The sequence below is a fragment of the Bubalus kerabau genome, chromosome 4 (genome assembly GCF_029407905.1).
Source record: "Bubalus kerabau isolate K-KA32 ecotype Philippines breed swamp buffalo chromosome 4, PCC_UOA_SB_1v2, whole genome shotgun sequence".
NCBI lineage: Eukaryota > Metazoa > Chordata > Mammalia > Artiodactyla > Bovidae > Bubalus > Bubalus kerabau.
In genome coordinates this window covers 97,037,332-97,053,702 of record NC_073627.1, presented here as the reverse complement: position 1 = coordinate 97,053,702, position 16,371 = coordinate 97,037,332, and the positions used below count along the sequence as shown (strand labels likewise).

The window sequence follows — 16,371 nt, the reverse complement described above, 5'->3', positions numbered from 1 at the left end:
ACTTATTTGTCCCAGAAAGAGAAGGGTCCCTATTTTGAAAAATCCTAATGGAATCCCAAATACTAGTTTAGTAGACTGAAAAATAGTACCCTCTGCTTGAAGATTCTTAACACAAATTCAATGTTAAATCAAGACTATAATCCACAGAGTTCATAATAACTTATTTGGTAGAAGTGTCTCAGATCCATAGATGGCATGCTTTGGGTTTTTTTAAATAGCTGGGGAAAAAAAAAAAAAAGATAAATTACCAAAGACAACTTTTTACTAGTTAGATTCAATATTCTTCCTCCATAATTAAGGTAAAAGTATATCAGCAACTTTCCCCTTTTAAAATCTACCATTCAGTAATCATATAGGTTATTCTGGCTATTTAATTTTTCACATCTGCTTGTGTTGCCATAGTGTAACGTTTGATAAGAAAATTAACTTTGGTTGCACACTCTCAATGGACTTTTTGTGGAATTATTACACCTTACATTAGTACAAAATTATTAGGAAAGGCTTCTCTGAAGCAAAATTTTTGCCATATAGGAAGATGAAGGATGGGGAATGATACTACAGTTAAAGACATTTTTCTGCCTCTAGTATTTGTTACCAGTTCTAGAAGTTGTAGTTACCCGGCAATTTTGAAAAACTGAACCTTTAAGTCTAATCGAAGTGCTTTCAACTAAAACAGGACGTTGAAACTACAGGGAGCAGCAGGGGTGGGAAATTTTCTGTTGCTCTTCTTGCCTATGCTTTACGGTACAAGGGTTGGCCCTGGTTTGGTCCACCTGCCAGCAGAGTTTAAAGTTTCCGAGGCTTGGGGGAACACAATGACTTGGATCTAACAGCCTAAATGGGAAGATGGGAATTTCTGCAGCATTGAGAAAGCCGTTAAACTCCTGTTAAGCAAACTTTATTATTATTTTTTTTAATGTGTCTGTGCACACGTCAGACCTCCTCTCTCATGGATCAGAAATTATTTCTGATAATCCAGGATATACCAAAAGCTTGAAGACATATGGCTGGGAAATGAAACAACCCTGGAGTGTGGCCACATCATTATTTTGTGTCGCATGGTACCAGATGGGCAGTCGGTGAATGGCGCTGGGATGTGAATGGACGGTTTTATAACGTGAATTTTTCCTCCACTGAGCTGAAACAGATATTTCCATCTCTTGTCTTTTGGTCTCTAGCACTCGGAATTTCCCCCTCTCTGCAATATCAATTAACTCAACTTTGCAGTGGGGTGGCCAAAAAGGAAGAGGATGAAGAGGGCTTTATAATATTATAAGTGCTGGGCGAGTCACAGCGCCCCGTGAACTGCGGCTGCGACCCGCCGCGTCCTGTGTGGATTTCAGGACTTAAACCGCGCGCAGGCGGCTATGGAGTGGACAGTGCGTTTGAACCACGGAGGATAGACACCCGGGCTTGGGAGGGGTGTGTCGATCTCCAGGCAGCCTTGGAGGCCGCTGCTGACTCTCATCGGTAGTATTTTATTACCATTTTCATCGTTCTTGAAAAGTCATGGAAGACGGCCCGCTACCCGACCTCAGAGACATCGAGCTGAAGCTGGGACGCAAAGTGCCCGAGAGCCTAGTGCGCTCGCTCCGTGGGGAGGAGCCGGTTCCCCCGGAGAGGGACAGAGACCCCGGAGGGGGGAGCGGGGGCGGCGGCAGCAGCAGCAGCAGCTGCTGCAGTTTCCCTCTCTCCTTGTCGTCCTCCTCTTCATCCTCCCCAACCTCTGGCTCCCCACGACCCAGCCACTCCAGTAGCACCCTGGAGAGGCTGGAAACCAAGATTCACCTCCTCAGGCAAGAGATGGTGAGTGTGGTGCGCCGGCTGTGGGAGTGGGAACCTGGGCAGCAAGACCCGGGAGGTGGGGCAGGGGAGAGAGGGCAACTGGGGCGGCCGAGCAGAGGGCTGGGTGCATGGGAAACACTGGTGAGAGGGGCGCGCAGCGGGCGCGCATATGGATGTAGCTGCAGGAAGCTTGTTTACCGGAGACTTTGCTCAGTCGCAGTTCGCTAAGACGGGAAAGCCTGCCCTGCTCTGTGTACTTTCTGAAGCCAACTCGCTGCTACCGCCTCTGACCATTTAGCTGCCGGTCCACAACCTCCCAGGCATAAACCCACCCGAGGGTCTGCAGTTACTGCACCCAACTGGGGCCTGCTGTCTGCCGTTCACACTTTCGTTTCCAAACGTGGGTCGGTCCGTTGCGCTTATTGCAAAAACACTTCCTGGTTTGCCGAAAGGTGGCGCGGCGGGGTCCCTGCAGCCCTTCTTCCTGGCTCACTCCTCTTACACCACTACTGCTCCCGCCCTTTGGTGCAACCCCCCCAAGCCACCGTGGAGCTGATTCTCCACTTCTGGTTCTGAAAACAATGGCTCAGTCGTCCTCGATGTCTTTATGAATAGCTTGTTTCACAGTTGATCCAAAAGAGCAGGTGATCCCCAGGCCCAGGGATTTGCTAATAACCACTTCCTACCCTTCCCCCCGCCCCCAGTCCTCAATCTGCAATTGTTTTCTGTGCTGTTTGCAAATGTTAGCCTAAGAATAGGACAATGGGGCTAACAAGGGTCCTAGAATACTTGTTATTCCGGATGTACTTAGAGAGAGACACTTTATTTACTTGCCGTGAACTCGGGCAAATTACTTAACCTCTCTGGACCTTGGTTTATTTTTTACAATGAACTGGTTGGAGGAAATGATTCCTTCCTAAATCCTTTTAAGATGACCACACAACAAAACCGCATTTCCCACCAGCTTGGAAAGGAGTAAAGTAACAACAGGAGCCTCAGCCACTTCTACATACATCCTATCTATAGGGGCTTTGCAAGAAAAAGAAGTAACCAGTAGTGTTACCCTAGCTCCTCTCTTTTTGCATTTGGAACTCTGGGAGGGAATAAATTCCAAAGCATAAAGTAATCTTGGCAAACATATTTGTACAAAAAGCCATTCTTCAGAGATCATGTCCTACGTTCGGAATTTTTACCACACTATCAACACAAGGGCTCCAAAAACCTCTCTTAAGATCTCTTAAACTGGTCTGCTTAAGAACTTTACTTTTTATGCCTCAAGTATCCATTTTCTTCCCAACTGGAATGCACCAGATGTGGAAAGCAAACATGTGGAGATTCATACATACATAGTTCTATGTATGCATGTATATATATGTAATGCAAAGATATCATTACTCTATTCACTCTTACTATGTTTCACTAAATGTATACACATACCACAGGTTATACATATTACTCAATAATTATTCAGTAAGCACATTTACTATATCTGGTAACTAACCAGGTGCTCAAAATACACAACATAAAAGTTCAAGGAGCCTATTTGCTGCTCCCGCTGCTGCTAAGTCACTTCAGTTGTGTCTGACTGTGCAGACCCTGTAGATGGCAGCCCACCGGGCTCCCCCATCCCTGGGATTCTCCAGGCAAGAACACTGAGTGGGTTGCCATTTAGGGCTCTCAAATCTCTTGCACTCACCATTAATTATTTATATTAATAGTATATCAAGCCAAGTGTACTGAAGAATTTTGTAAGATTTTTAGAAAATTGTTATTTTTCAATGAAAGGTATTTTCTAGCCTTATTTATTTTTCTCCATGAAAATGTCATCAGATCAGATCAAATCAGTCGCTCAGTCCTGTTCGACTCTCTGCGACCCCATGAATCGCAGCACGCCAGGCCTCCCTGTAAATCACCAACTCCCGGAGTTCACTGAGACTCACGTCCATCGAGTCAGTGATGCCATCCAGCCATCTCATCCTCTGTCGTCCCCTTCTCTTCTGCCCCCAATCCCTCCCAGCATCAGGGTCTTTTCCAATGAATCAACTCTTCGCATGAGGTGGCCAAAGTACTGGAGTTTCAGCTTTAGCATCAGTCCTTCCAAAGAAATCCCAGGGCTGATCTCCTTCAGAATGGACTGGTTGGATCTCCTTGCAGTCCAAGGGACTCTCAAGAGTCTTCTCCAACACCACAGTTCAAAAGCATCAGTTCTTCGGCACTCAGCCTTCTTTACAGTCCAACTCGCACATCCATACATGACCACAGGAAAAACCATAGCCTTGACTAGATGAACCTTTGTTGGCAAAGCAGTGTCTCTGCTTTTGAATATGCTATCTAGGTTGGTCATAACTTTCCTTCCAAGGAGTAGGCATCTTTTAATTTCATGGCTGCTTCATAAAAATCTGTTTTCCTAAGCCAGATCTTGCTATATATGATGACTATGTTATATAAGTAAAGACATTAAAAAATAACAAACAGAAACAGCAACAACAGCAGGAGCAGATTATTAAATTGATTATATTTCCTACACGAAGCATAGCTATCTATGAATCTGGGAGAATTTATGCCAGAGCAGATGTTTTTATCTTCAACTTTGTCCTCTAATAAAGGTGTCCACTGAGCAAATGATAACACTGACACTGGCCATGGGAGTTTAGAGGGAAGGAATCAAAAACAGGTATATTCCCTGCCAATGAGATAATTTTCCCCCATTTTATGTAACTCTTGTGGGTGCTGAAACCTCCAGCTTCAGCATAATTGCAAAGCAACATATTTGTTTTTATGTAGACTTGGCACTTTTGTTATAAATGTGGAACAGATGTAGTTCCTTTCTGTTCTTTCTGTCTCCTTCTAGCATCCTCCTGGAGATAAGTTGGGGTGAGGCCTCTGTGAGTTGTATGTTCTTTTCTGCCCTCTCCTGTGAGCACTGAGTCAGCCTGTTTGGACTTATGCCTGACCCACATTTTATGCTCATTACTTTGTGTTCACAGATTTTTCTTCTGGATGATCTGGAATTATCAGGCGTGGCTCCTGCCCGCAGAACCCCTTCCTATGAAACACCTTAACCTTGTACAAGACTTTCTGGACACTTGCAGGAATTAAGACTTCCTTCTTTTCCTATTAAAATGTATGTGCTAAACATTGACAAAAGGCACCATAGACTTTTCTAAGATAGAATCTCAACACTTTAAGTTCTTGACACGCACCTGGTTTTCTCATTGTCTCTCTCTCATCTCCTTTTATGGTTTTGTGAATCATTACCTTAACTCTTATCTGTAAATATTACAATCAAAGCTCTTAGAGGTCTGTGAGACTCAGGTGTAAAGGAAGGAAGATGAAAGAGATTGAAGTGGGGAGGAGCTGTTTTTGTGGCCAAACTTCTTAACCTTGAAACTCTTGTTAGAAACATGAATAGCACATGTTCATGTGGGAAGGAAGAGTGTCAGAAGGAAAATATTGGAAAAGAAAATTTTCAGACATATATTTGATTGCTGCTGTTTTTGTTTTAGTCGCTAAGTCATGTCTGACTCTTCTGTGGCCCTATAGACTGTAGCCCGCCAGGTTCCTCTGTCCATGGGATCTCCCAGGCAAGAATACCAGAGTGGGTTGCCATTTCCTTCTCCAGGGGATCTTCCCGACGCAGGGATGGAACCCATGTCTCTTGCATTGGCAGGTGGATTCTTTACCACTGAGCCACCAGGGAAGCCCATATATTTGATACAGTAGGACAAATTCAAAGCAACCATCAGGATATTTTTGAGAGGGAGCACATTTTCCCAATGGGTAAAATATTTTTCAATTTGGAAATAAGGAAATTTGACAATACAATAAGCAAATGCAGGGATATATATAGGAAATTTACAACAAAATTGGAAATAGATGTCTGATGTCTTGTGCAAAGTCTGCCCAGTATTTTTTGTTCACTGCTCTTCAGTTTCAGAGTGTTTTACTATCAGTCATATTATTTGAGCCTCAGGTCATAACTGAGAAAAAAGTGTCTTCACATTTTGGGAATGAGATCATTGTGGCTTAGAAGTGGTTGAGAAAACAGGCTAGGGTCACATAGCTAATTAGTAAACAGAATCACAATTTGAATGCATATCATCTGACTCCATGTACTATGCTTTTCCCCCATTCTAGTCTGCATCCCAATAAATTATCTTCAAAATACAGAATAATTTTTATTAATCTATGATAAGTTACAACCCCTACAGTACTTACAGGACCAACAAAAAGAAGTCATCATGATGTCATGTCCTGGGTAGTTTCAGATACTGGTTCATTCAATAACCAACAAATATTTATTAACTGCCAACAATGTACCAGGCCTGCCTTGAGACATTGGGGATTTAATACAAAATGCTTACTTTAAAAAGTCAGTCTTTGCAGGCTCTGTCCTATATTTGGACTTTTAATTCTACTATCTATGCAGACTCCACTTGCAAAGCTTTCTTAAGAATAAGACTTTAAATATTGCTTATCAAATACTGTTCTAAGTTTTAGAATGTCACATAATATCTGAAATATTTTTCTAATAAAGGTAAATAATCTCTGTCAAAATCTGTGTTTACCAGTTAGTGGTAAATTTTATACTGCAGTTTTCTTTAACAAGATGTTCCAGGGATTTTAGTGTTATCTCAATAACATCTGTACCATACCTCTAGTATAAGACTGAACATTATGTGAGTTGATTTTCTCTGGAAAAATTTTGGAATGTATAAGATTATAATGGTAACCACTCAAGAATCAGAGTCTGGAGTTAGAAGGGATCTAATGGACCCACCCAAGTTTGCTTTTCTAGATAATTGCTGTTCCGAACAACAAAGTATGCTGAATGAAGTATATACTATCTATTTATGCCACATCCCAGATTTTTGGAATTTTAGTCAATTCTGTGTCATGCTGGAATGGTTAATGCTGTGCCATTAAGAATGACTAATCTGAAAATATTGTTTCCTCATCCCATATTTTAGCAACTACTGTTGCAGCTGTGTAATAGGGATAAACAATTTCAGGTTAGTTATTTGTCTTACTATTAAACCATTCAAATACCCTACCTAATTCTTCAACTCTCGCTTTAATAACGTTTTCTAGATAATACCCAGGGCTAGACACAAACACACATAAATACAAGGCACATAATAATACTGGAATATAAATTGAAAATTTTTAACAAGGATAGAATTGTATTTGGTTTTTATCAATACTTTCTCTTATCTTTTCCATGCCCCTTCTCATAACAAATGGTTTGTCTATTTTGTAATAAAAAATAAAGTTACTTTATATTTCCTCAAAAAGTGATCATAATTTCATTAAATTAATTTCACAATTGCTTTGGACATGTTTCAAATTAGGCTAGGAGATTTCTATCATTTGTTCCATAATACTGTTTCAGTAGTATTGTTACTGTTTTATCATGTAGTGTTTTTGTTTTTTTTTTCAATTGGACAAAACTTTATGTAAAACTCTTGGGTATATACTTGAGAAGTTATAACATGGAAGGCATTTTCCTTGATGAGTTCACAAGACAGCTGAAAAGATAAGATGGGGATATAATTTTGCCAGGGAAAGATTACAAACCAATATGTCAGCAAGCCATAGTGGAAATCGGACATAACTGCTGAGATTAAAAGATAAAGCTCAGGAGATTTCTCGTGGCAAATGTGTCTTGTACAAGGAATTAAAAGTGCTGATAACCATGCAAATTAAGGGCTAAATATTAGTGATAAAGACATCAAAGAGATGAGAAAATCTGATTCCTAAACAGTAGCTTCTTCTGTTATTTTGCACATGGAATGTTATTACACTTAATCTAATAAATTATGTTGGTATATGTTTCCTTATACAGTGACTTAAAACTGACAGCAGTGTAGGCAAAGGTAGTAGTTTTTCTTTGCTAGAAACTCATAGAATTCAGAGGATTTATGCATAACTTCAAAAAAAAGTAACCTATCAAAGAACTGATGAGCCCTGCCCTGTCCCCAGGAACGTACATCAGATGGAAAGAATTACCTTCCATTCAAGTTGTACAACCATACTGCTTCAGTCTTGAGAGACCACAAACTTTATGAGGATTTTTAACTTCTCATAAAAGATTATGTTTACTTCCTTGGTAGCATAAAAACATTCAGTTTGCCTTCTATTTTATGGTAATGAATCATAATTAAAACACTTTCTCACATAAGACTTTAGTTTTTGAAGATACTACTTCTGAAACTGTGATTCATGGCTGGAATCTCTGGGATCCCTGACAAGATGTTATTTTTGTTTTTTTGGGGGGTGGGGGCAGGGGCAGTTCTTTGAAGAACATTCCTTTTTGATTGTCTTTTAAAGCTTGTTCAGTCAGTACTCAAGTGGTGAACCTCTGGTTTGGTGGAATCTTCGTAAACTTTGGAATCGGACAAGCTGGGATTTGCAGTCAAGCCTAGAGCAAGTCAGGGTGCAGACAAACCACAGGGCCCACCAGCCTGCCAAGGCCCTGAACCCTGTTCTTGCAGAGACTTTTAGTCCATCTTCTCTGGTGGGAGGGCCTGTCCAGTTCTCAGCAACCCTCATTCTAATCTTAGCTCTTTCACTCACTGCTATGTGGCATCTGCAAGTTATATAACTACTCTAGGACTCTGCTTTCTGTTAACATAGTGATTAAAGCATCTCTCATAAGGCATTGTAAGAATCCAATGAAATAATATAAAAAAAAAATCAGCTATTATTGATGCATCCAAAAGCAGTAAGAATGATGACAGTAATATGTTCTGCTGATTACATGGCTGTTCTGTTGATCGTACACAGAGAGTCCTTGATGGGACTGATGAAAGTGCGGGCGCCTCTTCTATCAGACTGACCACCATAGCACTTCTCATGCATCAGATCTTCCATAGAGACCGCCTTTCCATAAAAAGCAAAGAAGAAACCTGCAAAGCCTTTCCCCAGGTTTAATGCAAGCAAAATATAGTAGCATAAAGAATTGTAGAACATAATTTCTTTAGGAAATCTAAGGAATTGAGACTAGTATTTGGTTACTTGTTGTGAGACTTTTCTATGTAGAAGGCACTGTGTTAGTTTAACAGTTATATGTACTATCCCATTCTTATAATAATCATGACTAAATATATTACTCACAAATATTTTTTATAGATAAAGCATTGAGGCTTGCTGTTAATGCTCAAAACTACTGAGAGAGTGGGGATAAGCTAGGTTGGGGTCAGAATCTGAGCTTTAAACCTGCGTTGCTACATTTCACTCTTTAGAGAACCCTGTTGCCCATGTTGACACTCAGGTTTAAATGTACATGTGTGATCGTCTTCTAGAATTTACAAAATGAGTTAAACTGTGTGGTTATTTAACATAAGCCCTCCAAGGAGGAACAAGAACTAAAGACATCTGTCTAGGAACAACCAAGATTTGGACGAACATGTTTAAAATCAGCTTGTTTCCAGCAGTTGTACCCTTTCTTTTTGCCACCATCACCAACATCCCCATAAATACTTTGCTACAAAAGCTGCTGGTGAATTAATGCCCTGCCTTGACTTCAGAGTTCAATACTGGAGCTCGATTGTGTTCATGACTTGGAGTTTTAAAAACTTACCACTGGTAGCATTTTAGTTCCCTGAGACATTCTCTGAAATTAAGCTTGGCTCTTAGGTAACTCACTAGAAAGTAGTAGAAATGAGAAATCCTTACACCTGCCAGGACTTTACAGATGTGTGCTTAAAACACCTTGATTCAAACTGTGCTCAATGTAAACTAGTCATAGAATTTCATAAGGAAAAATTATATTTTCAAACATACATTTCAAAAGTCTCAGTCTTTAAAATAAAACTCAAGTAACTCTCCTTTTAAAAAAGGGGATAAATACTGTGCTCAATATTTATTATATTAATTTTATAGATAAGGACGCTATGGCTCACAGGGGTTAATAATTTGACTAGTTCACCATAAGTGGTTTCCCAGCCATTCATTCAAACAAGAACCACTGGGTATCTGCTGGATCCAAATTATTCCCAAACAGTGCTATATCTCAGCACCATGAAGTGTGCATTTATTGTGAATGGACATTTTTAGAATAATTTTCATCACACAACTACCAGTGGATATTTTGGTATCCCTTTAAAATATTATTGTTTCCTTTTGAATTTAAATATATGCTCTCTTATTATAAAACTTTCAGAAATATTATATAAAGGAAAACAAAAGTCCCTTTTCACCTACCTTTAACACATCTTCCCTGTTATTCCTGACCCCAAGGGAAACTACTGCTGGCAATTTGGTGTGAATCCTCTTGGGTGTTTCTCTATGTCTTTGCCTGCATATATAGGCATATATACACTTACAGAATTTAACATGTATGGATTTCATTTTTCTTGTTTTACACAATAATATTTTATTATGTCACCTAGCATTTATTAGATTAGTACAATGTACCAGTTGGAACTGTAAATAGGTTTCATGAATTGTGCCATTTCATTCTCACTCCTAACCCACTTGTGAGGTAAGACCTGCGGGGTGTTAGGTAATATAAACAGATTACTGATAAGAGTTTAAGAAATATTTATGTAGTCAATTTGTATCTTATTCTGTCAATTCACTTATATGAATCTCAACTAGTCAGTCACTCATTAAAATGAAAAAGCCATTAGTTTTCTTTTAATAATAAACGGTTATCCAAATATTCAGTAGTTCTTTTAGAATCAAATTCCACCCATAGAAATCTGACTTAATTAGACCACTTCATCACTCCTTTGAAGAAAGTAACCAAGTCTTCAAACTGAAATGTACTTCTCATCAGTCACTTGCCATTTAACATAATCACCATGTTGAGTTTTTTTTTAATAATAATATCAACAAAACTTTTTAGAGTTGGGTCAGAATGCTACCATGGCACAAGATGATTCATGCCACATGCAGGAACCAGAATGGCCATCCTTGAAACTAAAGTGCCTTCTGTGGTCATGTCTCAAAACCATCTTAGATTTGTTCAGACTTTGTAGGCTCATGAGGACCAGATTCTACTCGCAGAGGTCAGACATAGTCACAACACTGGATTCTTAATTTGAAGAAATAACTAATATCCTTCAAACTGATTCTTACATAAAAGTGATGTATAAAAGTGGGACTATATTACTGACCAATTTGCCCTCTCCCTGAAGGCACATCTTATGGACAGTTGGAAGATTGCAAAGCAAAAAATCAAAAGAGTCAGATATTAAAGGGTTTCCTAGGTGGTACGAGTGGTAACGAAACTGCCTGCCAAGGCAGGAGACATAAGAGATGCAGGTTCAGTCCCTGGGTCAGGAAGATCCTCTGGAGGAGGGCATGGCAACCCACTCCAGTATTCTTGCGTGGAAAACCCCATGGACAGACAAGCCTGGAGGGCTACAGTCCATGAGGTTGCAAAGAGTCAGACATGACTGAAGCAACTTAGTATGCACACACACAAAATAACTTCTTGTCCTGCATGAACTATATCCAGGTTGCTAAATAGGCCTGGAACATACTTTCCCAAAAGCAACATCTGAAATTATTATTGCCCAGGTAGGAAATGGTCATTTCAACACTGACAAATCCTTTCTATTGAGTAAGGTGAATTATGAATCAACTGACTCCTTAGGATCTTAGTTGCAATGGCTGATGGTAATGATGAACAAGACCACCACAAGGAAGGTAATGGACTGGACGACTACTTTGAGAACATTTACCAAGCATTCTACAGTTTCCTCCTATGAGCCCATGCCTCCTGCCAGAAATAGGTGGGTAGAAAATATTGACTCTGATAGATTTTTCTCAGATTTTAGTGAGAAAAGCAGTCACTGCTCAGAATGCAGAAGAGGACAAAAAGTAACTGATTATAGACAGACAAAGCCCTTTATAGGATTTCATGGATAAGCATCTGAAACCATACTCTAGCCTTTTACCATCTTACAAAGGAAAGGAAAGGAAAGTGAAGTCATTCAGTTGCATCCGACTCTGCGACCCCATGGACTGTAGCCTACCAGGCTCCTCCGTCCATGGGATTTTCCAGGCAGGAGTCCTGGAGTGGGTTGCCATTTCCTCCTCCAGGGGATCTTCCTGACCCAGGGATTGAAGCCGGGTCTCCCGCATTGCAGGCGGATTCTTTACCAGCTGAGCCACCAGGGAAGCCACTTACCATCTTACAAGGTGATGGTAAAATAGTATTGCTAGAAGGCCACCAGTTTCATCACTTAAATCAGTGATTTTATAACCACACTATAAAACTTAATGATTTAATGGTATTTTAAATATTGTTCATTGACACAATTTTTCTGCAGAAAAAGCACATGATTATTTAAGGTACAGTTATAAATCTTTGGAGCTAAAGAGTTCCATAAGGTGAAACTCTGATAAAATACTTTTTTCACTTCAGTTGCTCAGTCATGTCCAACTCTTTGAGACCCCATGAACCGCAGCATGCCAGGCCTCCCTGTCCATCACCAACTCCTGGAGTTTACTCAAACTCATGTCCATTGAGTCGGTGACGCCATCCAACCATCTCATCCTCTGTCATCCCCTTCTCCTCCTGCCCTCAATCTTTCCCAGCATCAGGGTCTTTTCAAATGAGGCAGCTCTTTGCATCAGGTGGCCAAAGTATTGGAGTTTCAGCTTCAACATCAGTCCTACCAATGAACACCCAGGACTGATCTCCTTTAGGATGGACTGGTTGGATCTCCTTGCAGTCCAAGGGACACTCAAGAGTCTTTTCCAACACCACAGTTCAAAAACATCAATTCTTCTGCTCTCAGCTTTCATTATAGTCTAACTCTCATATCCTTACATGACTACTAGAAAAACCATAGCCTTGACTAGACGGACCTTTGTTGACAAAGTGATGTCTGTGCTTTTTAATATGCTGTCTAGGTTGGTCGTAATTTTCCTTCCAAGGAGTAAGCGTCTTTTAATTTCATGGCTGCAATCACCATCTGCAGTGATTTTGGAGCCCCCAAAAATAAAGTCAGCCACTGTTTTCACTGTTTCCCCATCTATATGTACATGCCTTCATTTGTCACTTTGTATTTGGGCCAAATTTTGGCTGTATATTTCAGTTTGGTTAAGAAAACTACTGTCTTTTTCTCCCTCTCTATAATAATCCTGAGGGCAGAAGCTATGATTAAGCACTGCTTGTGTTTCCCTAATGCCCAAGCAATCATTTAGGGACTCAGCATTTGTTTAACGTGTAAATCAAAGTACATCTTACTCCTGGTTCTAATTTTTGGCTTTGGAAGGCATTAACAACACTGCCTTTTGGGACTTGAACATAGAATCCCAATCCCTCCACTGCTTCCCACCAGCCACGCCCAGTCACCTGGAACTTTAAGTTCTGGGTTAAGAAAGACAGACGTTTTTCTCCCTATTATCTGTTAGTGTGACACTTAAGAGAGAGAAACAGGAGGGAGGGTGGGGAGAAGAGAGAGGAAGTGGGGGAAGGAGGTTGAAGAAAAGGAGGAAGGAAAAGAAAAGAACCTTTTTTTCCTCTGTGAAGTGATACAGAAGAATTTTTCTTGGTTTCAGGACCTATTCTATTCTCACCTATGGTCAGTTTCAGAATCTGTTACTCAGGGATACAGGCCACATAGGAATGAAAGGATGTTTTTCATCTCCATTAGGTGCACAAAGAAATGCACATGTTAGTTTCTGCCATCTTCTTTTCCTATTCTGGAATGAGGTTCTGAAGTCCCAGAGTTAAAAAAAAAAAAAAAGGAACTTATAAGAAAGAGAGATATCATTTATAATATTATGTGCGATACATATTGATATATAACACAGTTTATGTGGTTTTGGTTGAAAATGATAATTTATTTTGCAGTCTACCTTGGTACTCAGAGAGCACTGATTTCTTGGGCATACTTCTCTGCCTCTCCTTGGCACATCCTCAATACAGACTTGGGAACCCTGTGTCTGAGGCGTTGAAGGCAGTCTGCAAACTCGCAGTGAACATCACCAGCAATGTCCAGATGGGTAAATTAGATTGACAGAATGAGAAAAGTTAGATTTCTTCCGTATTTATTATAAGATTCTAGAACTGGAGACTGTTTCAAAGAATGAACCAAGTTTTCTGTTTTTAATTTGTAACTAGATTTCAAAGATGAAAAATGGCTATCAGTTATGTTAGTATCACTACTAAACTAGCAACTGCATGGGATTCCTTCAGAATTGTTTTTGTCCCTATGTGAACTTTTAAATACTACTCACTTTCCCAAAAGCATTGGTTTTATCCCCTTCCAAGAAGCTGCACTGCATGGTCTTTTGCTGCTTTTAATCTTCCTGCTTCTTGTTTATATTACCAACAGGAAAAATTTACAAATATGTGGGGAATTTTTTTAAAACTGTATTTTAAAATAATTTTGGACTTTATGTAAAAGCTACAAAAACAGTACTGAAATCACGCTATACCACCTCCCAGGCTCTCCCACGTGTTACCTTTACCTTTTCATTCTTTCCCCCTCGCCTTCCTCCTTCTCTCCATCCTACACACATATCCACATACACATACAAAAACACACTTTTCCTTAAACATTCTTCAACTTAAAAGTTTCCCTCTAGATACTTCAGTGAAAGTTTCAGCACAAGAAATTATAAATATTGTCCTTCCTCCCTCCTATGTATAGTATATTCATAATTAATGACTGACATCACTTTTTCCTAGTGAGTTTAGACCTGTCCTAAGAATATTTTTCAACAGAGCAATACAGGTGGCCACCTCACATCAATCAGAAGCATACCTCAGGCCAGCACTCAGTTAAATTATTCAAGTGTGTCTACCTGAAGCGTATTTGGGGCAATTGGAAGAATATGCTCTCAATTTCCTACCTTCCTATTGACTTAATGCCAGAAACCCTGTTCTTACAAAATCATCTTTTCAGTCAGAGTTTGGGCTCCATATGAAAAAATGAAAGGGTAACTGGAAGATTTTGGACCCTAGGTGGTATTCAGTAGATACATTTGGAATGTTAGACACTTTCTACTACTGATATTTAAGCTGTATAGGGGCAAGGATGCTGGAAGCTAGAAGTGAGGAAGAGCAGAGAAGACTATGCCGGAAAAGGAAATAATCTTTTAGCATTTTTTTTGTCTAAGAAAATATTTCTCCTTTGAGTTGTTATTTTGCACTGTACACCATAGTTTACAAAGCATTTTCACATATGCTATCATCTTTTCTCAGTCATGGGGTTATGAGGTTACAACAGTTAGACAATGAATATAGCATAAGCTATTTTACAATGTTTATAGCATTCATTTGTTAGAATATAGTATCTGCCTAGTAAATGTGGCCAATAATAATAGCCTTCTGCCTGATATTATACTCACTTGGCTAAAGAAGTAATAAATCAAGCTTTGCTATGACCATAATCATGTTATGTTAAATTTAGCATTTAAAATTCAGACAAACTCCTTTTGGGGATTATATTTAATAGTAAAATCCATATATTGAAGTAAGTCTTGAAAAATACCCACTTGTTTTTCCTTTAATCTGGCTATGTTCAGAGTTTGCCAAGAACTACAGCTCTGACAAGTTTTGATGAAAGAGAATTTTTACTTTTATATTCTGCTTGTTAATTTTGAGTTTACTACTTCAGTTTTAAAATTTCTGTTTGCTTTATAAAGTAATACTTGTTCCAATTATTCCTTATTTGGAAGTTTTTAAAAGTTAGTTTGGAAAAACCAGAATAAATATGTGAGAAGAAAGTCAGGATAACAAAGAGTTGAGATTTATAGTTTTCTTTCTATGTGTATTTTTGTCAGTGGGAAAAAATGAACTAGAATATGACAGGGATTATTTTGGTAGACACTGGACCCATGATGATGAACCCACAAGTTTTCATGGGGACCAAACTTACATAAGGACTTACAAATGGATTTTGAAATTTCCTCCACTCTGTCCAGTTCCCTCCCTCTGACCACCATCCTTCAGCCTATGAAATTATACAGAAATTAAACTGCCATGTCTACCATCATGTGTCCCACTTCGAGATAATCTGGTACCAGAAGGGAAATGACATTTGAATTTTCCATATCAGTATGCTTATGCATAATGAAACTGTTTTCTTAGATGTCTGTATTGGTATAATTTCTTTGGGTTATTATTTGGGTTGATTTTTATCAGCATAGTATTGTCCATTGCCTTGATCTGTACTTCAAAGTGGAGTCTGATGAATATCCTGTGGGTCCTGGTAAGCATTTTTTGAACTTGTTCAGTTGCTCACTGGCAGTAATTTTTAATGGCCCTCCTTTCCAACCAAGTTATGACTTACATTTAAAAGTGGGATTAAAAAACACCAATTTCACAGAAGATGGGAAACTTATTCAGCGAAGCAGCTGACTACTTCTATTCTGTTGCAGTTGAAATGTCATCTGGATTCATACATGATAAAAAGTGGTAGTCACTCAGTCGTGTTCGACTCTTTGCGATCCCAAAGACTATAGCCCACCAGACTCCTCTGTCCATAGAATTCTCCAGGCAAGAATGCTGGAGAGAGTAGTTCTTCCTTTCTCCAGAGGATGTCTCTGACCCAGGGATCAAACCCTGGTCTCCTGCATTTGCAGGCATGATGAGATTAGGAATTTGGAGGAATTTTT

General features: G+C 39.4%; 1 protein-coding gene across 1 annotated transcript in view; it reads left to right on the top strand.

The window, feature by feature from the left end:
• Positions 1-842: 842 nt before the first annotated feature.
• Positions 843-16,371, top strand: part of LURAP1L (leucine rich adaptor protein 1 like) — a 53,207-nt gene continuing 37,678 nt past the window's right edge. The window contains exon 1 of the mRNA XM_055578077.1: positions 843-1,806. Coding sequence (XP_055434052.1) covers positions 1,510-1,806 — 297 coding nt within the window. The 5' untranslated portion in view covers positions 843-1,509. The remainder of the gene's footprint in view (positions 1,807-16,371) is intronic.